This window comes from Mus pahari, chromosome 15 (genome assembly GCF_900095145.1).
Source record: "Mus pahari chromosome 15, PAHARI_EIJ_v1.1, whole genome shotgun sequence".
In the NCBI taxonomy this organism is placed as follows: domain Eukaryota; kingdom Metazoa; phylum Chordata; class Mammalia; order Rodentia; family Muridae; genus Mus; species Mus pahari.
Genome location: NC_034604.1, coordinates 68,550,687 through 68,571,643, shown reverse-complemented (window position 1 = coordinate 68,571,643; position 20,957 = coordinate 68,550,687). Strand labels below are relative to the sequence as shown.

General features: G+C 51.4%; 1 protein-coding gene across 2 annotated transcripts in view; it reads right to left on the bottom strand.

Annotated features, from left to right (window-relative positions):
• The window catches only part of Smad7 (SMAD family member 7), a 28,646-nt gene that overhangs the window by 3,759 nt on the left and 3,930 nt on the right, over positions 1-20,957 (bottom strand). The window contains exon 3 of one of the 2 annotated variants that reach the window (XM_021214533.2): positions 16,383-16,457. In XM_021214533.2, coding sequence (XP_021070192.1) covers positions 16,383-16,457 — 75 coding nt within the window. The remainder of the gene's footprint in view (positions 1-16,382; positions 16,458-20,957) is intronic. The other variant, XM_021214534.2, reaches the window with a different exon arrangement.

Genomic DNA, 20,957 nt, shown 5'->3' with positions numbered 1-20,957 from the left:
CTCTCTCTCTCTCTCTCTCTCTCTCTCTCTCTCTCTCTTTCTCTCTCTCTCTCTGTGTGTGTGTGCACAGCCCATCTCTGCCATCCTCTTGACCCCAGAGTAAGAAAAACCCACCCCTGGAATCCCAAACTAGAACTCAGACTCTCTCCCCCCCCCCCCAAAGCAGGAGTCACTGTGAGTCCCACGTGTGAGTCTGTCTATTTGTGCAACCCACAAAGGTAGCCACATACACACAAATCCTGAGTGGCTGCCTCCTACTACAGACACACCCCTCTAACTGGCCTGCATGCCCAGTTACACACAAGGAGGATGCCAAGACAGAGTGGTGGATTCCTTTCCTGAATCCCATGCCACTGAAAAATCACCATCACAGACCTGCACTGTCCCCTGACCCCACTGCCGTGGACCCACATCCCGAGCATACAAGACTGTGTGTGTGTGTGTGTGTGTGTGTGTGTGTGTGTGTCTGAGTGTGTGATTGTGATGGTGGAGTGTCTGTGCCCGCACACACTAGAAAGGACGGAAAACAAGAGAGGGACGAGGGCTCCGAGCAGAAGGTGACTCATCAGGCATTAACTTGTTTCTGCAAAGTATCCATCAACTGCTAATAAACTCGTGAGCACTGGCAAGCTCTGAACTTTCTTTCTTGCAGAGAGGGAGCGCAGCTCTGAAGGCCACACCAACGGCCCTGAAAGTTAGTCCAACAAAGTAATACACTTCTGGGCACAAGAGTGCTCCCCAAAGTGTCCCAAACTTCGGTCAAGAAACCCGGACAGGGAAAGGAAGCTTGGGGAGCAGCTGAAGGGGGGGGGAGGTTGGGGAGACTCTCAAGAGGGGCCTCACAATGCCTGTTTCATGCAGCCCAGTCCCACTGAAACCTGGCACCAGACAGCAAGGATAGGGGGAAGGGAATGTGAAGGAAGGAAGGAAAGAGGAGGAGGAGCCTGGGATCAAGTTGCTCCCCATGCCAGGCCTGTTGGCCTCCTTAGCAAGGGGTGAGGGTCCTGTCTGCCAGGCAAGCCTCTGGGACAGTGCAAACTGGGCAAGGCTGGAGCCTGAGGCCCGTGGGGAGAGAGGGAGTGAGGAGGGGAAGACGCCTGGGTTTCTCTTTCATCTACACAGCCAGTCTACCCAGCAATTTGCCGCCAGACATCCCCAGGAAAAAGCCCTTTTCTGTTGAGGTTAATGGCCCAGCCCAGATAAATGGTACTGTGTGGGTGTCCCCTCAACGAGCTCCAGGGAGACCCCTGCTTGCTCCTCCCTGTCTCCAGCCCCACACAGGTCAGCTCCACACTCCCCTTGTCTTGCCCAGACTATTTCTGAGCCCACCCCGGCAAACCCTTCGGCACGCACCCCAACGCAGAAGTCACACACCGTCTGAGAACGCAGGGCGGCCGGGCACTACGAAACCGCAGCATCACCCAAATGCCCACCTTGGCCTGAAAAATGGCCGGCTGGGCTCACTTATGGGAAAGACCCAACGTCGTTTCTCTGTGGAACAGATACCTAAGCTGGGCCTTCAGCCCAGTCTTCCAACAGAGGTGAGGGTAGGGATTTCTCCCCTAGAGTTTCCCAGGACACATGGGCAGGGCCAGCGAAGTCTTGGTCCCTGCAAAAGGGATGGGGAGAGAACAGGAAGTCCAAAGCTGGCTTCACCGCTCACATTCCCAGTGCGAACAGACTCCCACTCGTCGGATTCTCCCAGCTTTATAAGCTTTCTGGTGTTTTTGTTGCAACTTTTCCTCCCCAGAAACTGTACAGGGGCTTGTGTTTAAACGGCGGCGTACTCATTCTAAAGCACCCAAAAGAGAAACTACGTTGTGAAAAGCTCCGTAATCAGATGCCTGCTCACAATTTTTTTTTTTATTACAGCTGAGGGGATTTTTTTTTTTCCCTTTTGGAAGCAATACCAGAAAAAGTGCTGAATAGATCTGAAATCCCATTAAGGTGTTTGCACCTCCCCACCCCCACCCCCCATTTTCCTAATGCATAAAATCTTCCCTTGAAAGGGAAGGGAGCAGTAGAGACCTGAGGGAGGATTTGGGAAGACCGCTGAGCAAGAAGAGCTGTGGCTCTGTCCCCAAGGAACAGACACTTGTAGACCAGACTCACGAATGCCTCTTATACTTGGGACCTCAATGGCACCCTAGGCCACCCGTTAGGTACAGAAGAGATGCCACCATTTAAAGGTAGACAGGGCTGTCAAGATGACCCAGTAGGCCTACTGACAACCAAGCCTGACGCCCTGAACTCCTTCCACCCTGAAGCCCAGATGGTGGAAGGAGAGAACTAGCTGACCTCTGACCTCCACATGTACAACACTGTACCCTTGTGCTCACACACACACGAAATTAAAAACAAAACAAAACAAAACAAAACAAAAAAACCACATAAGTAAATAACTAAAACTTAAAGGTGTGAAGAGAAATGAGTTAAGACTATGGGGTCACCCACAAACAACAGGATTCCAACTAGACAGATACACCCAACAGTGGGGTTCACATACAGGCACTCATGGGAGAGTCCTGGTGTTCAGATCTCTTGTGACAGAAAACAAGATTACAAAATGAAGCCAGAATGGACAGAGCCACAGCAACGGGCACTCACAAGGTTTTAATTGTCTCCCAACCGCCAAGAAAGACATGGGGTGGCTGGCTGGAGTAGGAGATGGCTAAGGAGGAGGGTCTCACGCACTCTCACCTCTGTGAGGCACTTGGACTGTAAAGTCCTATTTTTCTGCCAAAACCTGAGGGTAGGCCAGCCTTCGAGCTCCTCCCACACAGCCAATCCGGACAGGAAGGCCGCCTAAGGAACAACCCTGCTCCCTCCCAGAGGCCTTTTCACCAATGTCAGGGCAAACAAAGGGCAGACGAGTAGACACAAAGTCTGGGCCAGCAACCTGGAACACACAAACACTGACTACCACACCTCACCCGCCTCAGGTCAAGGGTCCTCCCTCCTCAGCACCCGAGAGCCACCAACCAGTCCTAGTCCCATTCTACAGCAGACATCTCAAAGGTTAACAGCACCACTGCCCGGCTCCTCCCCATTGAGAAACTGAGTGGACTCAAACCATCCCAGGACAAAGGATAAAAAAGAAGAGGGCCCAACCCCCAACCTAGGATCACCCTGCATCATGATAAGGACACTCAGCTTCCTTCTTGTGAGGCAAATGATCAAACCCCACAGCCTACAGGGAAAGCTATGTGGTTTATTGACTTGGACCGGCCATGCGAAGAAATCATGGAGAACTCGGGTAGAAATACAACTTCCAGAAGGTCCCACGGCAGCTCGGGATAGCTCTGGACTTGGGAGCAACTTACTTAAGAAAGCTGAAATGCTTCAGGCTAACTCTCCATCAATGAAGGTGCTGAGAATCGGCCCCCTCTCACCAAGCCGATTAGAGTGAAGTCTGAGGGCCACAGACTACACTGAGAAAGCTCTCACACACTCACACACACACACTCACACTCACACACACACACACACACTGGACTGGGATGAATGGTCAGAGCGTGTTGGAATCTCCTCTAAGGCCCGGGTACTCAGTCAAATTCCTGGGTCCAATCCAGCTGGATCCCTAAATGAGTCTTAGGTCCCCGCCCCCAATCATGGCACATTCCAACTCCGGCGGGATGCTTAAATTCACCCTAAACCAGAATCTCCCTGGACCAGCCTCAGAGTTACTAAGGCAACCCATTGCAAAAGTGACCGCGGGTAGCCCATCCCGTGGTATGCTACACACACCCAGAGGCCTCAACTCTAACTTCAACTACTGAGAAGGTGCGGACCCTCACCTGCCAATCACACAGGTTCAAAAGGTCAGTGCTAACATCCAGTAAGCCTTTCTATGTTCCAAATGGCTCAGGTTATCTGCCTGAGACTGCGTGGCATCGCCATCCTATGACTTCAAGAGCAAGAAGGCCCAACTCACAGGCCTAAGAATAAAGCTGGGATCCAAGCCCAGGCTATCAGAAGGTGAGCTACCCAGGGCCACTAAATACCTCGTTCTGAAAGTCCTCTCCTATTCCTCTAAGGGAAAACTTGAGTTAAGGGTCCAGTTGCTTTACGCCAAGGAGAGGGAAGTGCAGTAGCTTCCTGGCCAGCAAGTCACTCTGTAGCTCGCTTTCCTGGGGCTTCTCACTTTGATCTGTCTATAAATTAGAGGAAAGCAGTTTGGGCAAAACAGGCCCCTGGACTCACTTTATGGAGAGCACGGATGTGACCCAAGCTATCAGCAGTTCCCATGAGCGCTTGCTTCCATATATCTCCCCACTACCTTCTAGAGAGGAAGAAAAAATCTCGGGAAGGAGTTGGGCAGTTTTGCATTTAACTTGTAAAAAAAAACTAAACAGCCTAAGGAGAGAAAAAGGGGAGTCAAAAAAACCTCGCCACGCTCACCTCTAAACCAACGTTTTGTTTGTTTCTTTATTTCCAAACGAGTTCTTTCTCGTCACTCACTCATCTCCTTTTTCAAGAGTGGTGCCCCCAAAACATGGTCTCTTACCAGCTTCCTACTTCCGGGGCCCACCCTGCAGCCTCTCTTCTACTGCCCTCCTGTACAGTGCCCTGAGCTTCCACACAGCCTGCTGGTCTAGAAGGGTGATTAGTAACTTGGTCCTTAGACCAATCACGATGAATCACGATTATTAGCTCTAAGGCGTGCTACCCTGCACTGCCCCCACTCTTAAGGTCCAAGGCTGAAGCCCCCAACTCCGGGGTCTCTCCTTAGAGCACATTTAGCCACCAGAGACTAGACCGGGGTAGCAGGGCCCAGGAGGGAAGCCACGGGAATCAAAAGCTCCTTTCTGTCTCGCCAGTTGGGCTGACGCGGCTTCCTGTGGCCCTGTGTTCAGCCATGCAAATTATAACATGTACCCTGCTGCTGCTGCTGCTGTTGCTGCTGTCTGAGGAGACCGGCTCTGCCCAGCTCCGAGTGGCTCAGAGGAAGGGTGGGGCCTCCCAACCCAGCCAACTCCATTCATAATATTTACAGTAAATGGCCTCTCTGGCTGCTGGTGAGTGTGTATCCAGCCTAATTACCTCTTGGGTTTGCCTACAAGGCTCTTCCCCTCCCCCCTCCATGATGACCAAGCTCCCACCATGACCCCACACACACACACTCTGAGAATAACTCAGCAGCCATCTCCTGTGAGAGGGTTTTGTGTCATTGTTTATTTATTTATTTACTTTTGGCAACTGAACATCTGTAGCCCCCAGATCTAGACAGTATCGTCTACTTTGCCTACTTTATGTCTTGGTATGAAGCCAGTCCGGCCCCCCAGAAAACATGAAAGATGGGCTAATACTATGACAAAGTCCACTTGCAGGTCCAAGAAAGACAACTCCTCACCCACCTACCCACCAGCCGCGTTGAGATAGTCTGAAGGGCTCCTAAATTCCAGACCTGGATTGTCAACTGCAACGCCAGCTCCGGATACTGATAAATGTACACCCAAGAATCTGGCAGAAAGAAGGGTAAAGGCGCCACCAGAGTTCTCTTTACTTCTTTCACCAACCATTCTAAGTAAGTATGTTAGCTGCATGCTGGAAGTTCAATAAGACCCTTGATACGGCATGGTATACACAGGCCCCAGAATGCCACAATAAAACTCATTCCTTTGTGTGCTAAATCTCCTTTCTAACATAAAGGGATACATTGAATCAGTTTCCCAAAAGGGCCAAGATTCTCAGGCCCACAGAACACAAAACCATCTTGCCTGCTTTTGCCTAGATGTCACTTTAATAAAGTCCCAGGCCATGCTGACCCCAGTCCCCAGAAGCTGCCGACTCTCCGTCCACTCAGTATTTTTCTAGCAGGTAAGAAGACTGCCAGATGACAGGAAAAAACTGGGAGAAACAAGCGTCCTTCGCATCCTCTCCTCCCCGGGCTCCCCTTGTTCCACAAGGATTATGAAAAACTGCTGGACGGGAAGGCATTTTGAATATTTACAGCATTCCAGCCAATAAATTCCAGCGCAGGAGCTGATGGAAGAAAGGCCCCCCTCCCTCCTCCCCACTCCCTCCTCCCTGCTCCCTCCTCCCCAGTTCAGTCCCAGCCCTCATTCCTCTTTTCTTTACAACCCAGGCCCAGGGCTGGCCAGGCCAGGGCTGCACTGTACTTACAGGGGAAAAACAACCGAGAGACAACCTGGAGACTGTGTGCAGACTGGAAAAGTTAATCATTACTTCTGTCTGCCTCTGTAATCTAACCTCCCCAGCTTGGACACACTCACTGCCCAGCCATCCTAGCCCTTTCACCCCCAAAGCACCCAGGACCTCCTAGACCTGAGCCTCCCGGCCTAACCCTCGCCCCCCCCCCCTCGTGTGGGAGCCCGTGGGAATGGAAGGCTCCAAGGAGAGTCCTCTTATAAGCCAGAGTGGTACCAAGGGATCTGGAGTCCACCGTGCACGGCTACCCTTCTGTGGGGTGATCCATGATTCTAAATATTTCCTGGCCTTACATGATGTGGGTTCCAACCTGGCTAGTACATTAGCACCCCCACCCCTACCCCGCTGCTTTCTCTGTGTGGGATATACACTTTAAAAAAAAAAAAATCGGTGGTTAAATTAAGTGTATTTTACCACAGAAAGGCAGGGTAAGCAGGCAGACCGCTCTTGGGTACAATGTCTGCATTGTGCTGATGATCCTGGGTTCGAGACCCAGCACAGGATGGAAAGGGAATCCCCATTTTCCCAAGCCTCTATGTATCACTGTGAGCCTGTTCTCCTAAACACGGGGTTTTTTAGACTTTGGGTTAAGAGGAGGGAAAAAGCTTCCCAGAAATACCATCGGCAGCGTGTATGCACGTGCATTTTACTCTGAGCAGAGGGAGGGTCCTCCATTTTCACAGAAACTTAGAAGAGTTTGCAAGTCAAGACGTAGAAAGCATAAAGAGGCTGGTGATGGCTCCCCAGACACCCCCCCAGCACCTCCCGACCCCCCCAACCACAAATCTAGGAGTCAAAGCATCACAGATCTGAGGGTGAGAGGGGAATCTGGCGACTAAGCCCAGGCCCTTTTCTCGAAAGCAAACCAAGGTCCAGAACACAAAAATGGCTCCTTCCATGGCCATGCTCCCCTCTCTCAGGCCACAGTCGGTCTCTCTAGGACCTACAATGTGGGGACAGCAAATGTGTGGGGGAGGGGAGCATGCTGAAACTCTGACTCTTTCAGGAAATACCCCCCCACACACACCCCAGAACTGGAGATCCTTAAGCAGTAGGCACACCCAGTGCAGGGAGAACTTTTTCTTTTCCCTCTTGGTTACTGATTAATGAGGGGAGGGCCAGCCCTGTCTAACAGGCAGCCTGCCACTGGGCTGAGAATCCCCATGCACCACAGCAGTGCTCACAAACAGCTTGGATGACCCTCATCTTCCCAAGAGCTAGGGGCAATGATCTCAACTCCTCACCCCTCCCCCACAAAAAAAAAAAAAAAAAAAAAAAAGGTAGCCACTGACTGTCATTATCTTGGCACTGTATCCATTTGTGTCTGTTGAGCAAAGGTCCCAGATCAAAAAAAGGAAAAAGGCTATAGAGAAATTCACTAATACAGGAGCCAACAGCGGCAGTTACTGGCCCGGTTACCTGTGTGTCTTTTGGCTGAGAGAAGGTCCTAGCTCCACACGGTGAAATGGGAGTTGGGACCAGTCCTTCCTTTTCGGCTCCAAGTCAAACCAGCTCTCCCAGCCTTCTCCCCAGCCCCCGGGGGGTGGGGGAGGGACACCAGAGAGGCTTCTAGGATAATTCAATTAGCGGGCCCTCAGAGCTCACAGGAGCCTTGGGAGTCCCACCCCCCCCCCCCCCCGGGAACCCACAGGGCAGGAGTAGCGCAGAAATGAATGAAGCACCTTGATAAATACATTCTTAGTTTGCTATGTGCCAGGAACCCCAGGTCAAGTCAATCATGGCTTCTCAATCAAGAGTTAGACCTCAGAAGTAGTCTGACCTCTGAAACTATCCCACCTCTCCTCTAGCTGCCAAAATATTGGCTGCTGCCCAATGTTGCGTAAACCACACACACACACACACACACACACACACACACACACACACACCCCGTGGTCTCACTAAGAACCCAGTTCCACAGGTCACTTCTAGCAGTCTGTGGCCCCAGGTGCTACCAGGGGGTCTGCAAGATGAGTGGACAGCGTGGCTTGAATTCCTGCTATGATCAGGCAACATGCAGAGAGGAGACCTTATTTATCTACAGACTTTGCTGTGGTTCAGTTTTTCACAGAAGCAGAGGCAGGACTCATGACAAAAGAGAGAGAGAGAGAGAGAGAGAGAGAGAGAGAGAGAGAGAGAGAGAGAGAGAGAGAGAGAGAGAGAGAGAGAGAGAGAGAGAGAGAATGCCCTGCCTGCCCCATCTCCCAGCCAGCCATCCCAGCAGAGCCTTTGCTGAACAGGCCAACTATATAAGAAGCTGCCCCTGCCTTCAAGGAGGCTTTTTAATTTAACTCCATCCTCTGGGGAACCTAGACCCTGATCCTCCAACATGATACATGACAACTTCTCAGGAAATAACTGATGAATTAATACAGCAGACAACACTGGCTTCTCCCAAAACAAATGGCCCGTTCAGCTTCACACCTGGGAGAGGGAAGAGGCGGAAATGCTCCCACCAGGGAGAAGCAAAGGACACCGGGCCTCTCCGGCTGAGCCGGCCAGAAGGACCGTGGCTTGTCTTGGACCCTGCACAATTGGGAAGAGACTTCCCTGCTCTGGGGCTGAAAGGATGCCCAGCCAGTGGCTGGCACAGGCTGGGAGGTGTTTCCAAGGTAGGCGCCGGCCAGGCAACCTCTGCGGGTACACCACCTGCCCACAGTGTTCTGCTTTGGCGTCCTGCTCTGTTTGGACAAGTTACCCTCAGCAAGTGTTCAACAATGCTTTTACACACCCCAGGGCTCTTGTTGTGTTATGAAAACAGAACAAAGCACGCTAAGGAAAAAAAAAGAGAGAGAGAGAGAAAAAGAGCTGGGAGGGTGGGGGTGAGAGGGAGGGCAGAGCAGCCAGCCACACACAGTCTCTTTCTTTCTGGTCTCCTCTCCAGCTCTAGGCAGCACTGTCTCACATCCCCAGCCATCAGAACAAGGGCATCAAAGAGAGGACTCGGATGCCCAGGGATGAATACAGAGATCTGTTATCTTATCTGCCCCCCCTCCCTGGAGGAGGGACACTTCCTGAAGGACCGATGGACTCATGACCTATTTCAATAGCTGTATCGATGGGGTGTGAAGCCCCTTGCCCCATCCTCGGGGACTGTGAGAAGGGGTTATGACAGCACCGAGGTCCAAGCCATCCGATGCCAGCTTCCTCTCCAAAAAGACAACTGCAGTGTGAAACAGCTAAGGAGTGGAGTAAATTCCTACCTACACTTACCAAAAAAAAAAATTTTTTTTTGCAAGTTAAAACTGAGCTAATGACACTGGGTGGGGCCCAGGGTTCAGGATGCCAAAGCTAAACCAAAATTATTTCCCAGCCAAGCGTTGCCTGGCCTCACCATTTGGGGAAGGGAGCTGAAGGAAGAAAGGAAAAAAAAAAAAAAAAAAAAAGTCATGAAAAGATTCTTCAGTAAACCGGGAAATAAGGCTACAGTGAACATTTCAACTGAGGGTGAACCCTCTGGTAAAATATTTTTTTAAATAATAAAAAATAACATAAAGTTCTCAAACAGCCTCTTTCTTAAAGAAAACGTTCTAAACGTCCTCATGGGCCTGGAAGGGAAGAGGGACAGGGACAGAGGGGGCAATGTCTGACAGGCTCCTCAGGTACACTACCTTTCGTGAACTTTTTGGTTTCCAGGAGTTCTAGAGAGAGAGAGAGAGAGAGAGAGACAGACAGAGACAGAGACAGAGACAGAGACAGAGAGACAGAGGTGACGCAGTTTCCTGTCTTATCCCAATATTTCCTGTTAGCTGACAAGGTGAAGGTTACCACTGGTTTAAATGACTGTCCTAAACACCATCAAACCTTTCCCCTGCCCAGTTCTCAACTTCACTACAACCTGTCTCCATCTTGGCACATCAACAGTATTGTTTTCTACATCTTTAGGAGCAGGCAAGCAGGCAGGTAGGCAGGCAATCCTTCTACAGTGACAGCTTCCTCCAGGAACAGAGCCAAGGGCTGGGATCCCCAAGGTGACCTCATGGGGGGAGAAGCAGGAGAGACAGGAGAGGAGATGCCCACCTCCTACCAACATGTATCTGCCGGGCAAGAGGATACAGCTTTCTTGGTGTGAGCCACTCCACTGAGGACGGTGCCTCGGCAGTTAATAATATCTTCCCTCTGAAAATAGCCCGGAGAGGAAGCCTCTGTGTGACAGTAGGCAGGCGGCCAGATGCTGGGCCATTCAATCCTCATCGAGAAAGATTTGAGGGCCAATGGTGACCTCCCAGTGGCTACGCTTACAGTATCCTCGATCACACTCCCACAGAGGGGCACCTGCCTGCTTGGGAACACGGGAGGGATGGCTCATGGACCGTGGGCTTTGGAAGCTAGCCCCTGTATCCTCTGAGGACACGACATCTGGGGAGAAGAGTAAGTGTACTTCCCCCCACCCCAGACAGCAAGGTCAGACTTGGGGAACGAACTATAAAAAATTTCCTACTTAAGGCTTTTGCAACTTGAATGGAAATGGGAAGGATGAGGAAGGTGATGGCCCCTTTGTCCCAGCACTCAGGAGGCAGAGGCAGGTGGAGCTCTGAGTCTGAGACCAGCCTGAGCTACACAGAGAAACTCTGTCTCCAAAAAACAAACAAACAAACAAACAAACAAACAAGGAAGGAAGGAAGGAAGGAAGCAAGCAAGCAAGCAAGCAAGCAAGCAAGCAAGCAAGCAAGCTCGCTCAATACTGAGATGCACTGTTTCACTCCCAGCAAGCTAGGCTCTGAGATCTGTTCCAGGGCCATCAATGGACCAATAGTCCCAGTGACCTCCAGGTGCTATGGAAACCTGCACGACCTGTCAATAGATCCAGCCCCTGCCAGAAGTCTCGTCTCTCCTCACCAGTCACTGCTCCTCACTGATAGGACAACACCCCCCACCCCAATACATTTAAAAGCTACAACTGTAAAAATTGTCATAAAACACATGTAGCATGAAATGTGCCGTCAGTGACAAGAGTCCATTCAAAGAATGACATCGCACAGTAAGCACACCATAGCAGCAGTTAAGATCACACTGGCTGTGATGTCAGAGAATCTAGGTTCAGTTCCCAGCACCCATACCGTGGCAGCTCACAACTTGTCTGTTTCTACCTCTGGTTCCAAGCGATTGCCTCCGGTAATCATTTATTTTGGCCGGGAACAATAAAAAAAAAAAAAAAAAAAAAAAAGATTGTACGGCAGGATGTTTGGCATTAAAAACAGCATCGTATTCTGTCACACTGGTTGTCTAATATCTGAAAAAGAAGTCTTTCTTTTTTATTCTTCTTTGAGACAGGGACTCATCGTGCAGCTCTGACAGGACTGGACTCTGTAGACCAGGCTGGCCCCAAACTCAGAGAGAACGGACTGCTTCTGCCTCCCGAGTGTAGGGATTAAATAGAAAGACTTAGGTGCTGCTCGAAGTTCAAAAGCACACACTGGAAGAATGGAAAGACCAACCTAGGAACAGGATGGGGCCTTGGCTCACAGTGGGGGGCCTTAGCTCACAGTGGGCGGCCTTCGCTCACAGTAGAGCACTTGCTCACTGTGCTAGAGGGGTCAACACTTATCCTCAAGCACTTGAAGGGAGAATCCTGTTATCACGCAGCATACCATATAAAGAATTATTATGGGGTTACTATGGAAAGAAGCAAAGGAAGCCAAATCCTGTCATGAATCTGTGACACGTCCCCCTTTCTCTGCTGCTGGCCCTGAAACTCTCAAAAGTCTGAGCATGGTCTACAGCGGGCTCTGAGTGGGATGAGGTGTGGGGGGAGCTGTTTGCAGGACCACAGCCAAAGCCAACTGCCATCCTAGCCTGGCCTTCTTGGGCCCGCCCCACCCCACCCCCCTCGCTGGCCTGACTGGGTTCTGCCTGGGGACAGGATGCAGAGGCAGCAGCCATCTCGTCTAGCCGGCAGAGCGGCCCAAATTTGCTCCAGAGATTTTTAAAGGCTGTCACCCTGCATTTAACCCCTGCCTGACTACCTCATTCTTTCCAGGACAAAAGAGGTTTATCAGGGAGTCGTTCTCCAGGGGCGGGGCCCATGACCTCAGGCCCCACAGAAGAGGCCAGCCAGCAGCCCCATGCTGCCCAGGACGGGTCTACACCAGGGTGTGGGTGTGCATCAGGTGAGCTGCCCAGGCCTAGAGCCATCAGACTGACTTGGTTTAAAAGAGATGTAGACTGTATTCTTGGAGTTCCAGACAGTCATTTCTCAAGTGACCTGGAGAGAACAGGTGGTCGCTGCCGGTCACTGTGCTAGCGGACTCCCCCAAGCTAACAGCTGTGAGCTCAGTGTGTGACAGACCCACCCTCACTTCCAAGTGTATTGGAAACCGGAGGTTACCTGGTCTCAGGCCTGAGGAAGAGACCCTGGAAACATCACATACCTAAGGTCCAGACTCTCTAGTTCAGTATCACAGTCTCATGCCAGACAATAAAAACGTCTTCACATTTAGCTGAATGGCTTTCTTAGATCAGAATGTAGCCATCTTCCCTGGGAACTGCTTGGTGTGAGCCCAAGTCACTGTGGACTGAGCCAGGGCAGCATTTCAGATTATATATGTGTGTTTTGAAGTCTCTCCCCAGACACTAAGGCAGATGCCAGCAGGGAGCAAAGAGGAGACAGACTTGTCCCTGTAGTTGACTTGGTACTGACTCAAAATCTGTTCTCCCCAAACCTGGACACCAAAAGCTAAGACCTTAAAGCAGAGCCCCTTATAGCCCCTGCCCCTCCACACAAATATGACTACATAGACATAGACGGGAGATGAGGTTTCTTCAATGCCCCTAAACCCCCTGCCTGCTTCAAGTCCCCAATGTCCATCCCTCAACCCCACCCCCACCCCAGTCTGTGAGAATTCCTCCCTCCCCACCCCCACTCTTTAGACAGAGGCCACAAAGATGCTGAGCTGAGAACAGTTCTTCCCTGTGGTGGAGGGCCTAGACGTACGTATTCATGCCTTCTCTTCCACTGAGCTGTAGAGAAGTTCCCCAGCTATGACAGTTCTTGCCAAGGTGGGGCTCCTGGCCTCATTCCGGTTCAAGCAGCAGTAGCAAGGGCCTGACCTGGATTTGCATGCCTTCCAAAAGACACTGGTGCCCAGAGACAGAGCTAAACCCAGGCTACCAAACTGCAGTTCCGAGCCCATCCAAATACGAGTCCCTACACAGTATACAAAACTCCACCAGAGCAGGACCCCAGATTCTCTCAAGACCCTGCCTGTAGGCAGGGCATCTCTCTGCTCAAGTGTCAACGCATGAACTTGTCTGTCTGTCTGTCTGTCTGACTGCAGTGTGTGAACACACACACACTCACAAGCCTGCGCGGAGCAACCCATCTATCTCCGAGAGCCGGCTGTCAAGAAATGAAAGTACAATCTCCTGGAACCAAATTATTGCCTTCTAAAAATGTCCCGTTTTCCCAGACTGAGGAAACTCGCAAGGGTGGGGTTTGTTTCACTGCAGGTCCCCAAGGACCTTGGCCTGTCGTCCCCCTGCCCTCCCCACACACTGCAAGGCTGGAATTCCAACCTGAAGCCAGCCAGAGTGCTGCTCTCAGGACTCAGGTCCCCGCCCACTCCCCTTCCTCTAGCTGGCCCTCTGCAAGGGCGCAGGAAAGGGAAGGAGTCACCCCTGCATTTCAGGAGGGGCCGGGCCTGTGAGCACACCCCACCCCCATCTCCAAGGCACCACATTTTCACATTCGGCTGCTTTCTCTTTCCCTTCTTCCCCTGCCAAGAGAATCAAGCCCTGGCTCACACTGCCGACCTTCCTCCCACCCTAAACTGAGCCCCATTCATTAAGCTCGCTCTCAGCCAGGGCAGGACAGGAAGGAAAGCGGCACACAGGGCCTGTGAAAGAGACTCCCAGAGGTTATTTCAGGGGGGGGTCACTACCCCCCACCTTGATTGATGCCCGACCTGTTCCAGCCCTGCCTCACCCCAGCATCCACCACAGGAGCCCCTTCCCATCTTCTCTGGTCTCACTCAGCCAATCCCTGCCTATTAAGAGCTCAGCCTATGCAAAGAACACACATCTAGTCCCCTACACAACACACACACCCACACACACACACACACACACACACACACACAGCACCACCTCTGTAAAAAGGAGGCGTGGCCTTCCAGAAGGTATAAAACCTGGCAAAGCTCAAGAAACCACCCTTTGAGGGCATTCACAGGACAAAGAGTATAGGTAGTTTCTCTCTGTGCTCCTTCACCTCAACTCTAGATACCCCCAAAGCACTGGCATCAACCCAAAAAGCTCTTCCTACAATCCCATCCCAAGCACACTGTGACTACACGGCTCCAACTACGTACAGAAAGAAGAAAGCGCTCCAACTTCGAAGCCTTGGGAATTAGTAAACCAAGAGCTGAAATTCAAAACAAACGCTCTTTCATGTGGCGGCCTCCCCGCCCAACCCCCTTTTTTTCCTTTCTGCAGTTTTGTTATATCATGCCTTGCAAGACACACTCCTGCACCCTAGCAGAACCTCATCCATCTAAGGGGCTGCAGTTACCCAGGGAGGGGGTCTAGGGAGTGGGTCATGAGAGAATGCTGCTTCCCAGCTTCTCTCTAGAACTGGACGGTCTCTGGGAATTTGGGGAAACAAGGTTAGCTGACCAGATCAGGCCACTTGGCTCCTCGGGCGGGGCGAGGAACTCTGGGGGGGGGGGGGGGTGGAGGGGGACGCTGGTTCTCAGCCTGGTGTCGTCATTTCCTCCAGTAGAGACAGACAAGATGTTATCAATAAGACAAACCCTCCGAAAAGCTCCACTTCCCTTGCTTATTTTATGTGGTCTGGAGAAGCTGGGGCTCCTCCCTGCACACCCAGGGCTTAAAAAATATAACAGGCCAACAACATCCTGAGAGTGTTACTCTGTTCAGAGCCATCCTCTCTCATTTCTTCTTTCTCTCAAGAACTCTCACCTCATTTCAGCCTTAGAAAGCAAAGAAAGCCACGAAGCCTTCCCAGGGCATACTGGCTCCCCTCTCCTCGGCTCCCCCCAGAGGCCCTGGCTTTTCCTGCTCAGTTCTCATTAGAAGCTTTGAATAAACAATACCCTCGGTCTCAGATAACAAGTCAGAGTACACTGCACTGGAATCAAAACAAACAGGGTCTCCCCTACAGCCATTCCCAGCAGGCTCCACTCCTGCAGGGGAGAGAGTGGGCCATGAGTCCAGAATGAACTGTATTTCCAACACATAGGGGAAGTTCTTTAACAGTCAGTCGCCAGGACCCACCCACCCTGCAACAGGTCGAAGGGAGGTCCTGTAACTTCCACTAAGGGATGCTAAAACAGGACCTCCACCAATGGCCTGAAGGCCAGCTATGATGAGAGCCAGGAACTGTCCTGGAATTTCGCCACCCTTGGTTCTCTTCTCCTCTTTTGCTTTAACTAGTTCTTAGAAATAATGATGACGTGGAAGGGAGCGAGGAAGAGAAGAAAACATTCTTAGGAAAGAAAGAACTTCGCTCCCAGAGCGAAGTTGCCATATTATCCTCTCTTGTCCTCCCTCTGGGATAATAATCCACTGGCTTCGCCCAGGACACCTCCTCCAGCAACCATCTCTCCAGGGCCCAGAGAAAGCCTGTCTAGCTGAGGACAGCTTGGGTAACAATGTATCTATAGCAAGCCCTGCCCTGTTGCTCCAGAACCCCATAGTCCATCTTGCACCTGGGCTATGCCTTCTCCTTCAAGGCATGCGTGCAAGAGCAAAATAGTTTAAGCACATGAGATCATGCCAACGTTAACAAATGGAAGTAACTTAAGTCGGGGGTTGCTTTAAAAACCACGAGGGAGGGCGAGGTGGATCCCATAGGAAATAGCTCATAGAATAAACGCTGTGCCAGCCACCAAGCTTTATGTGTGCTCAGTCCCTGAAGCCCACACCACAGGAGGGAAGGAGAGAAACAACAGCTACAGGCTGTCCTCTGACCTCACATGAGGAGTCACACACACACACTCAACTTGAAAGATAGCCCTGAAGCTGAGCACACAACACAGCTCCCAGGTGACTCCAGAGTCCCTGTTCCTGGGAAGGGCAAGGTTCTGGCAACAAAAAGGACCCTAGAATGATAAGCTGAAGGATGCCACAGTCACCGGATGTGTCCAGTTTAAAGTATATGTAAATGAGAACAATTCCAGACCAACTGGGGTGGCTGAAGGCCACCCCATGCCTTCAGCCTTCGGCGATCTCTAGGAAAAGAGAAAGTCTCTTACCTGAAAGCCCCCCAGGGGCCAGATAATTCGTCCCCCCGGTTTCTGCGGAGGAAGGTACAGCATCTGGACAGCCTGCTGCGGGCAGAGAAGAGAAAAGTCAATTCACACACAAGAGCTATCAGCACTCACTCATTCTGACGAAACACTCCGAGCCGCACGAGAGAAGAGACCACACATTCCAAAGGGCTGACTCGCAGCCGCGATGCAGATTATTAATGGTCTACTCGGCTTCATGGTCCAGCCTGAGACAGACCACAGCACCTTGTCACCCGTCTAGGCTCCAGTCGGCCAGTTAATCATTAGTCAGGTCAGGCTCAATCACAGACTGCCTGGAATTTCTCTTCCATTATAAGTCTCCCATTGAGCTCAGGTAACTCCCAAGGTCAAGGAAGGTTCGAGGCGTGCTTTCTCAATCCTGTTCTCTCCTCCCATCAAGCACAAAGCTTCCTTCCTCCCACTCCCAGAGACAAGGGTCTCATCCGGGCCTTTAGAAAGAAATCGCACAAGCTCACCAATTTCTACTAGACAGCTTTATCATGGATTCATGTGTGTGACCCATCAGGTCAAGACTTCTCAGCAAGGACCCAGCCAGAGAGAAACCTTTCTACCTACTTCCAGGCTGGTCCAAACCCACATCTGGAAACCCTGCTCAGACACCTAGATTCTACAAGGCTGCCTGCCTCAGTACCTCCACAGTCTTTCTAGCACGTTATCCTCCCCATTTTCTCTACTAGACCTTGACCGGCAGATTCCTTATCCTCTACCCCTCTCCCAACTCCCAGGTGCTCGTAACAATTCCAGCTGCGAAGGAGACAGACCCTAGGAACAGCCTCCAAGCAACAAAAAATAATGCCCAGGAACCACAACCAATCGGTCCCCTGGAAGGCAAACAAACAGGCCCCTGGAAGTTTCGTCTGCACCACTGCCAATGTCAAACTTCTCCCTAAGTCCCCATAGACAGTTTGGCTCCGGAAAAGCAAACGCACTACTGGTTTGCACAGACCAGACTCCAGTCCTCCCACCCCGGCTACCAGGCATTAGCAGATGTCTCTCTCTTTGGCCACAATGGTGAATGCTAGTTACTCAAGAAAAGAGCAGCCTGAGATAGAGGCAAGCAGGACAGCTTAGGATGGCCCTCTAGGTCCTGAACAAGGGACAGTGACCTGCCCAGAAGTCTCTGCTGGAGATCCCTCCCTCTTACGCTTCTCTCCCCAAGGCTGCATTGGGTTGGAAAGAGAGGTGGGGTTACTCAGGTATAGATAGCACTCGCCCAGTGTGTGTTTAAAATTTTAAGAAAAAAAACCTCTTCTTCTAAACAGGAGGGAACACAGAGGAGAGGCCAGCAAGGGGATAAGGGAAGAACGTATACATTTCATTTCTTCAATGGAGAGGATAATTCCTGCCAGGAATACACAGCTCGACAGGACCCATGCTTCATCAAATGGAAAACAATGGGGGTGGGGGAGGGCACACAAAGGAGTATGAAGCAAGTCTGTACTTTCTGGCCCCACCATTTTCTAGAGATTGGCTTCTCATTCCCCTCCCCCTCACACTCCCCCCCAAATGGAAGACACCCCATGGCCACCCCCCCACCTCCCCACCTCTAGCTGGCAGTGCGCCAGGGGCAAGGTGTATTTCAAAGGCAGAGCCTGGCCTCTCCAGGGCAAAGCCTGGAGACCTCAGTCAGTGTGTCAGCCTGTCTCACATCAAAGGTGAGCCAGCTCCAAGATGCAACCACAAGTGATTTTTATGAAATGTGCTCTGCCCTCTGCATCGCCTTTGATCTTAGCAGGGCTTTACACACACGTTAATTAGGCCTCCCTACCACCCCTGGGAGGCAGCAAGGCATTTGAGAGGCACCCAGGGAAACTGAGGTGCCACTCCACTAGGCCAGGGGCCACCCAAGGAGCTAGCTGAGCCAACCCCCAAGTCCAGCTCCTACCCCAGGGCTTGCTTCCGTTCCCAGACCTTCTTCCCTGGAGTTGGCCAGGCTGAGTCTGGCCTCTGGTGTCTAGATTTCCACCCACCAAAGACTCTGCAAAGATAACTCTCAAGTCAGAAATCTCTCACCTTCCACCACCGTCTCCTGCTCCCCAGAGCCCAGCCTGGCAGACAGCAGAGCTGAGCCGTTCCTGGCTCTCTGTCTACCACTGCACATTACCAAACACCTAATTAAGCTCTGGGTTCTGTGGAACAAAGACACCCCCCCCACCCCGCCTTCTCCCAGCAGTTCCAAGAGAAGTGCAACCCAGAGAGCCCGGGAAACTTGTGAGGTTCTTTCCCACTTAGCTCTTCTGAACTTCCCTTCGACTACTTTGTATAATGACTGATGGAAGCAACAACCGAATAAATGAATGAATGACCTAATCATTCATTAAAAGGGACTTGGAAAAGTTAAAGAGACCTAAATTAAGAGGGGCCAGATGGCAGATCAAGATGCCAGCCGTTCTGGTAGGCTTTGAAGGTTGTACCAGGAGAGGCCATCCCTGCAGCAGCCCGTCTCCTTGCCTTTCAGCAGCGGACACAGAGCTGAGAAGGAGCAGAGCCCACTCAGGCTCCCGGTCCAGCATCTGTCTACAGGTGAGATGTGGGCACACAAACAGCAAATCCCTTTTCTTTGCGGGATGGCAGAGTGGGAGTACCTTCATGCCTTGCAAAAGCCACAAGTCTGCCCTGAGGTCCAGGCAAGACTCCTTGCACACAACTGTTCTGGGAAATACAGAACCACGTGCAGACCTAATCCAGGCCCTTCTAGAGGCTACAGCCATCACAGATTTCCAAGTTCAACCTCCAAAGGACCCCTCAGTTCAACTATCCCAGGCCCCAGAACCTTTCCCTTTGCCTCATCTGAAGTGGGAGACCTCGCTAAAGGGATTCCCTCAGTAGTACTGGCTCATTAAGATTTTAACAGTTGTCCACTGGAAAACCCTATTTTCTGTTTCACCTACGTAACCCAACACCAAACTCCTACAACCTCAAGCTAGGAAAGAAAACCTAAATCCCCAGGTCAACACTTTCCCACACACTGGGGGGGAAGGAGGGGTGTGGGGCTTGAGAAAGTCCCCTGCATCTCTAGCTACAACACCCCTGGGTCACCACAACCAGCACCGGCCCTAGACCAGTCCTTAGGCCAGTCCTGAGCCCTGCTCTGCTGTCTGGATCGCTCCTCTCAGTGGGGCCTTTCGGCTCCTTTCCCCTTCCACGCGCTGGTGCCTGAGTTTGGGTCCTTTTTCTTGTTTTGTTTGAAGCAAAACATTTGGGGTGAGCAGCCAGCTGCTTGGGTTTCCGATTGGCAGGTTAATCACTTCCTATTGGGTGATCTGGGGAAGGTTGCTCCCCTCCTTGGAAATGGCACATTCCTGTCTTTGTGGCTTCTCTGTTTACACACATTTTGCTACCTAATGTCAACACTTGCTAATGAATAAATATATCACTCTACTCCCCGAAAATGAGGTCCTGGCCTGCCAGAAGGGCTGCCGAAATCTTGTGAACAGATTTACCCCAGTATCTTTTTGGCAAATCCAAGAACACATGGTCCTTCTTTGCTAGGCAGTTTGGATTTTAGGGGAACCTCGACCAGAGCTGTCTTCACCTCTGGAGCCACAGGGCCTTCGCTTTGAAAGATGAACGAGGAAACACAGGGCCAAAAAGAAAGAAATGAGGTGGACCCCGGGAGAAGTGGCCTCGTGGAACAATTCTGGAATCCTTTAAGCCGCAAACTCAAGACAAGTTATAGCTCTCAGGGTTTGCTAGTGCCCTGCTGCAAACACTGAGAGCCTGTTATCTTGTCATTAATGACCATTTATCTGGTGTTTTGTAAATCGAAAGCAAAATATCAGACTCTGCAGGCCACCTATTAGGCAGACACCAGGCAAGCAGCGACGCCTTCCCAACTTGAGGGAACTGGCGAAGCACGTGAAGGGAGGCCTAGCTGGGGCTTTGCTTACACATTCATTAAGCATTTAATTTATGACAAAGTCCCCGAAAAATTGGGGGGGGGGAGCCCGTGCAACAGCCAAAACTCATGAGGCAAAAGGTTCCAAGAGCTAAACAGTGGCCAGCCCTTTATTTTCCCCTCTCCTTGGCAAAGCAAAGCCTTCCCAAGTGTTGCAGCTTTCTGTAAGCACCACAGAACAGACACAAAAGACAAAAGCCGAAACCTGGCCCTGCAGCAAACGATTCTGTAATTCTTCCACTGTAAGAAGGAAGCCGGACTTGTCCCTGAGGCCATCCCTCCCCCCCCCCAATCTGTTTTGCTGACCCTGTCCCCTGGCACTGTCAGCTCTAAGGGATGGGCCCTAGGACTGCCAGCCAGAAGCTGAATGCAGACAACCACAACAGGGCTGGTGCCAGTCTCAAATGGGCTTCTGCCCTGGCCCTCTGCCATCCGGCAAGAGAGCAACAGGCAGGCAGAGCTGTGCAGAAAACTTATGGTCTCTCTACCAAGAATCCTGAGAAAACCCCAGGAGAAAGCAGACTTGTGGGTGACTGAACAGGGGGAACATAATCCCCTCTAAACTCCACACACTGATTAACCTGGTGTGTTACTCCAAACGGAATCACTCCTCATCCACA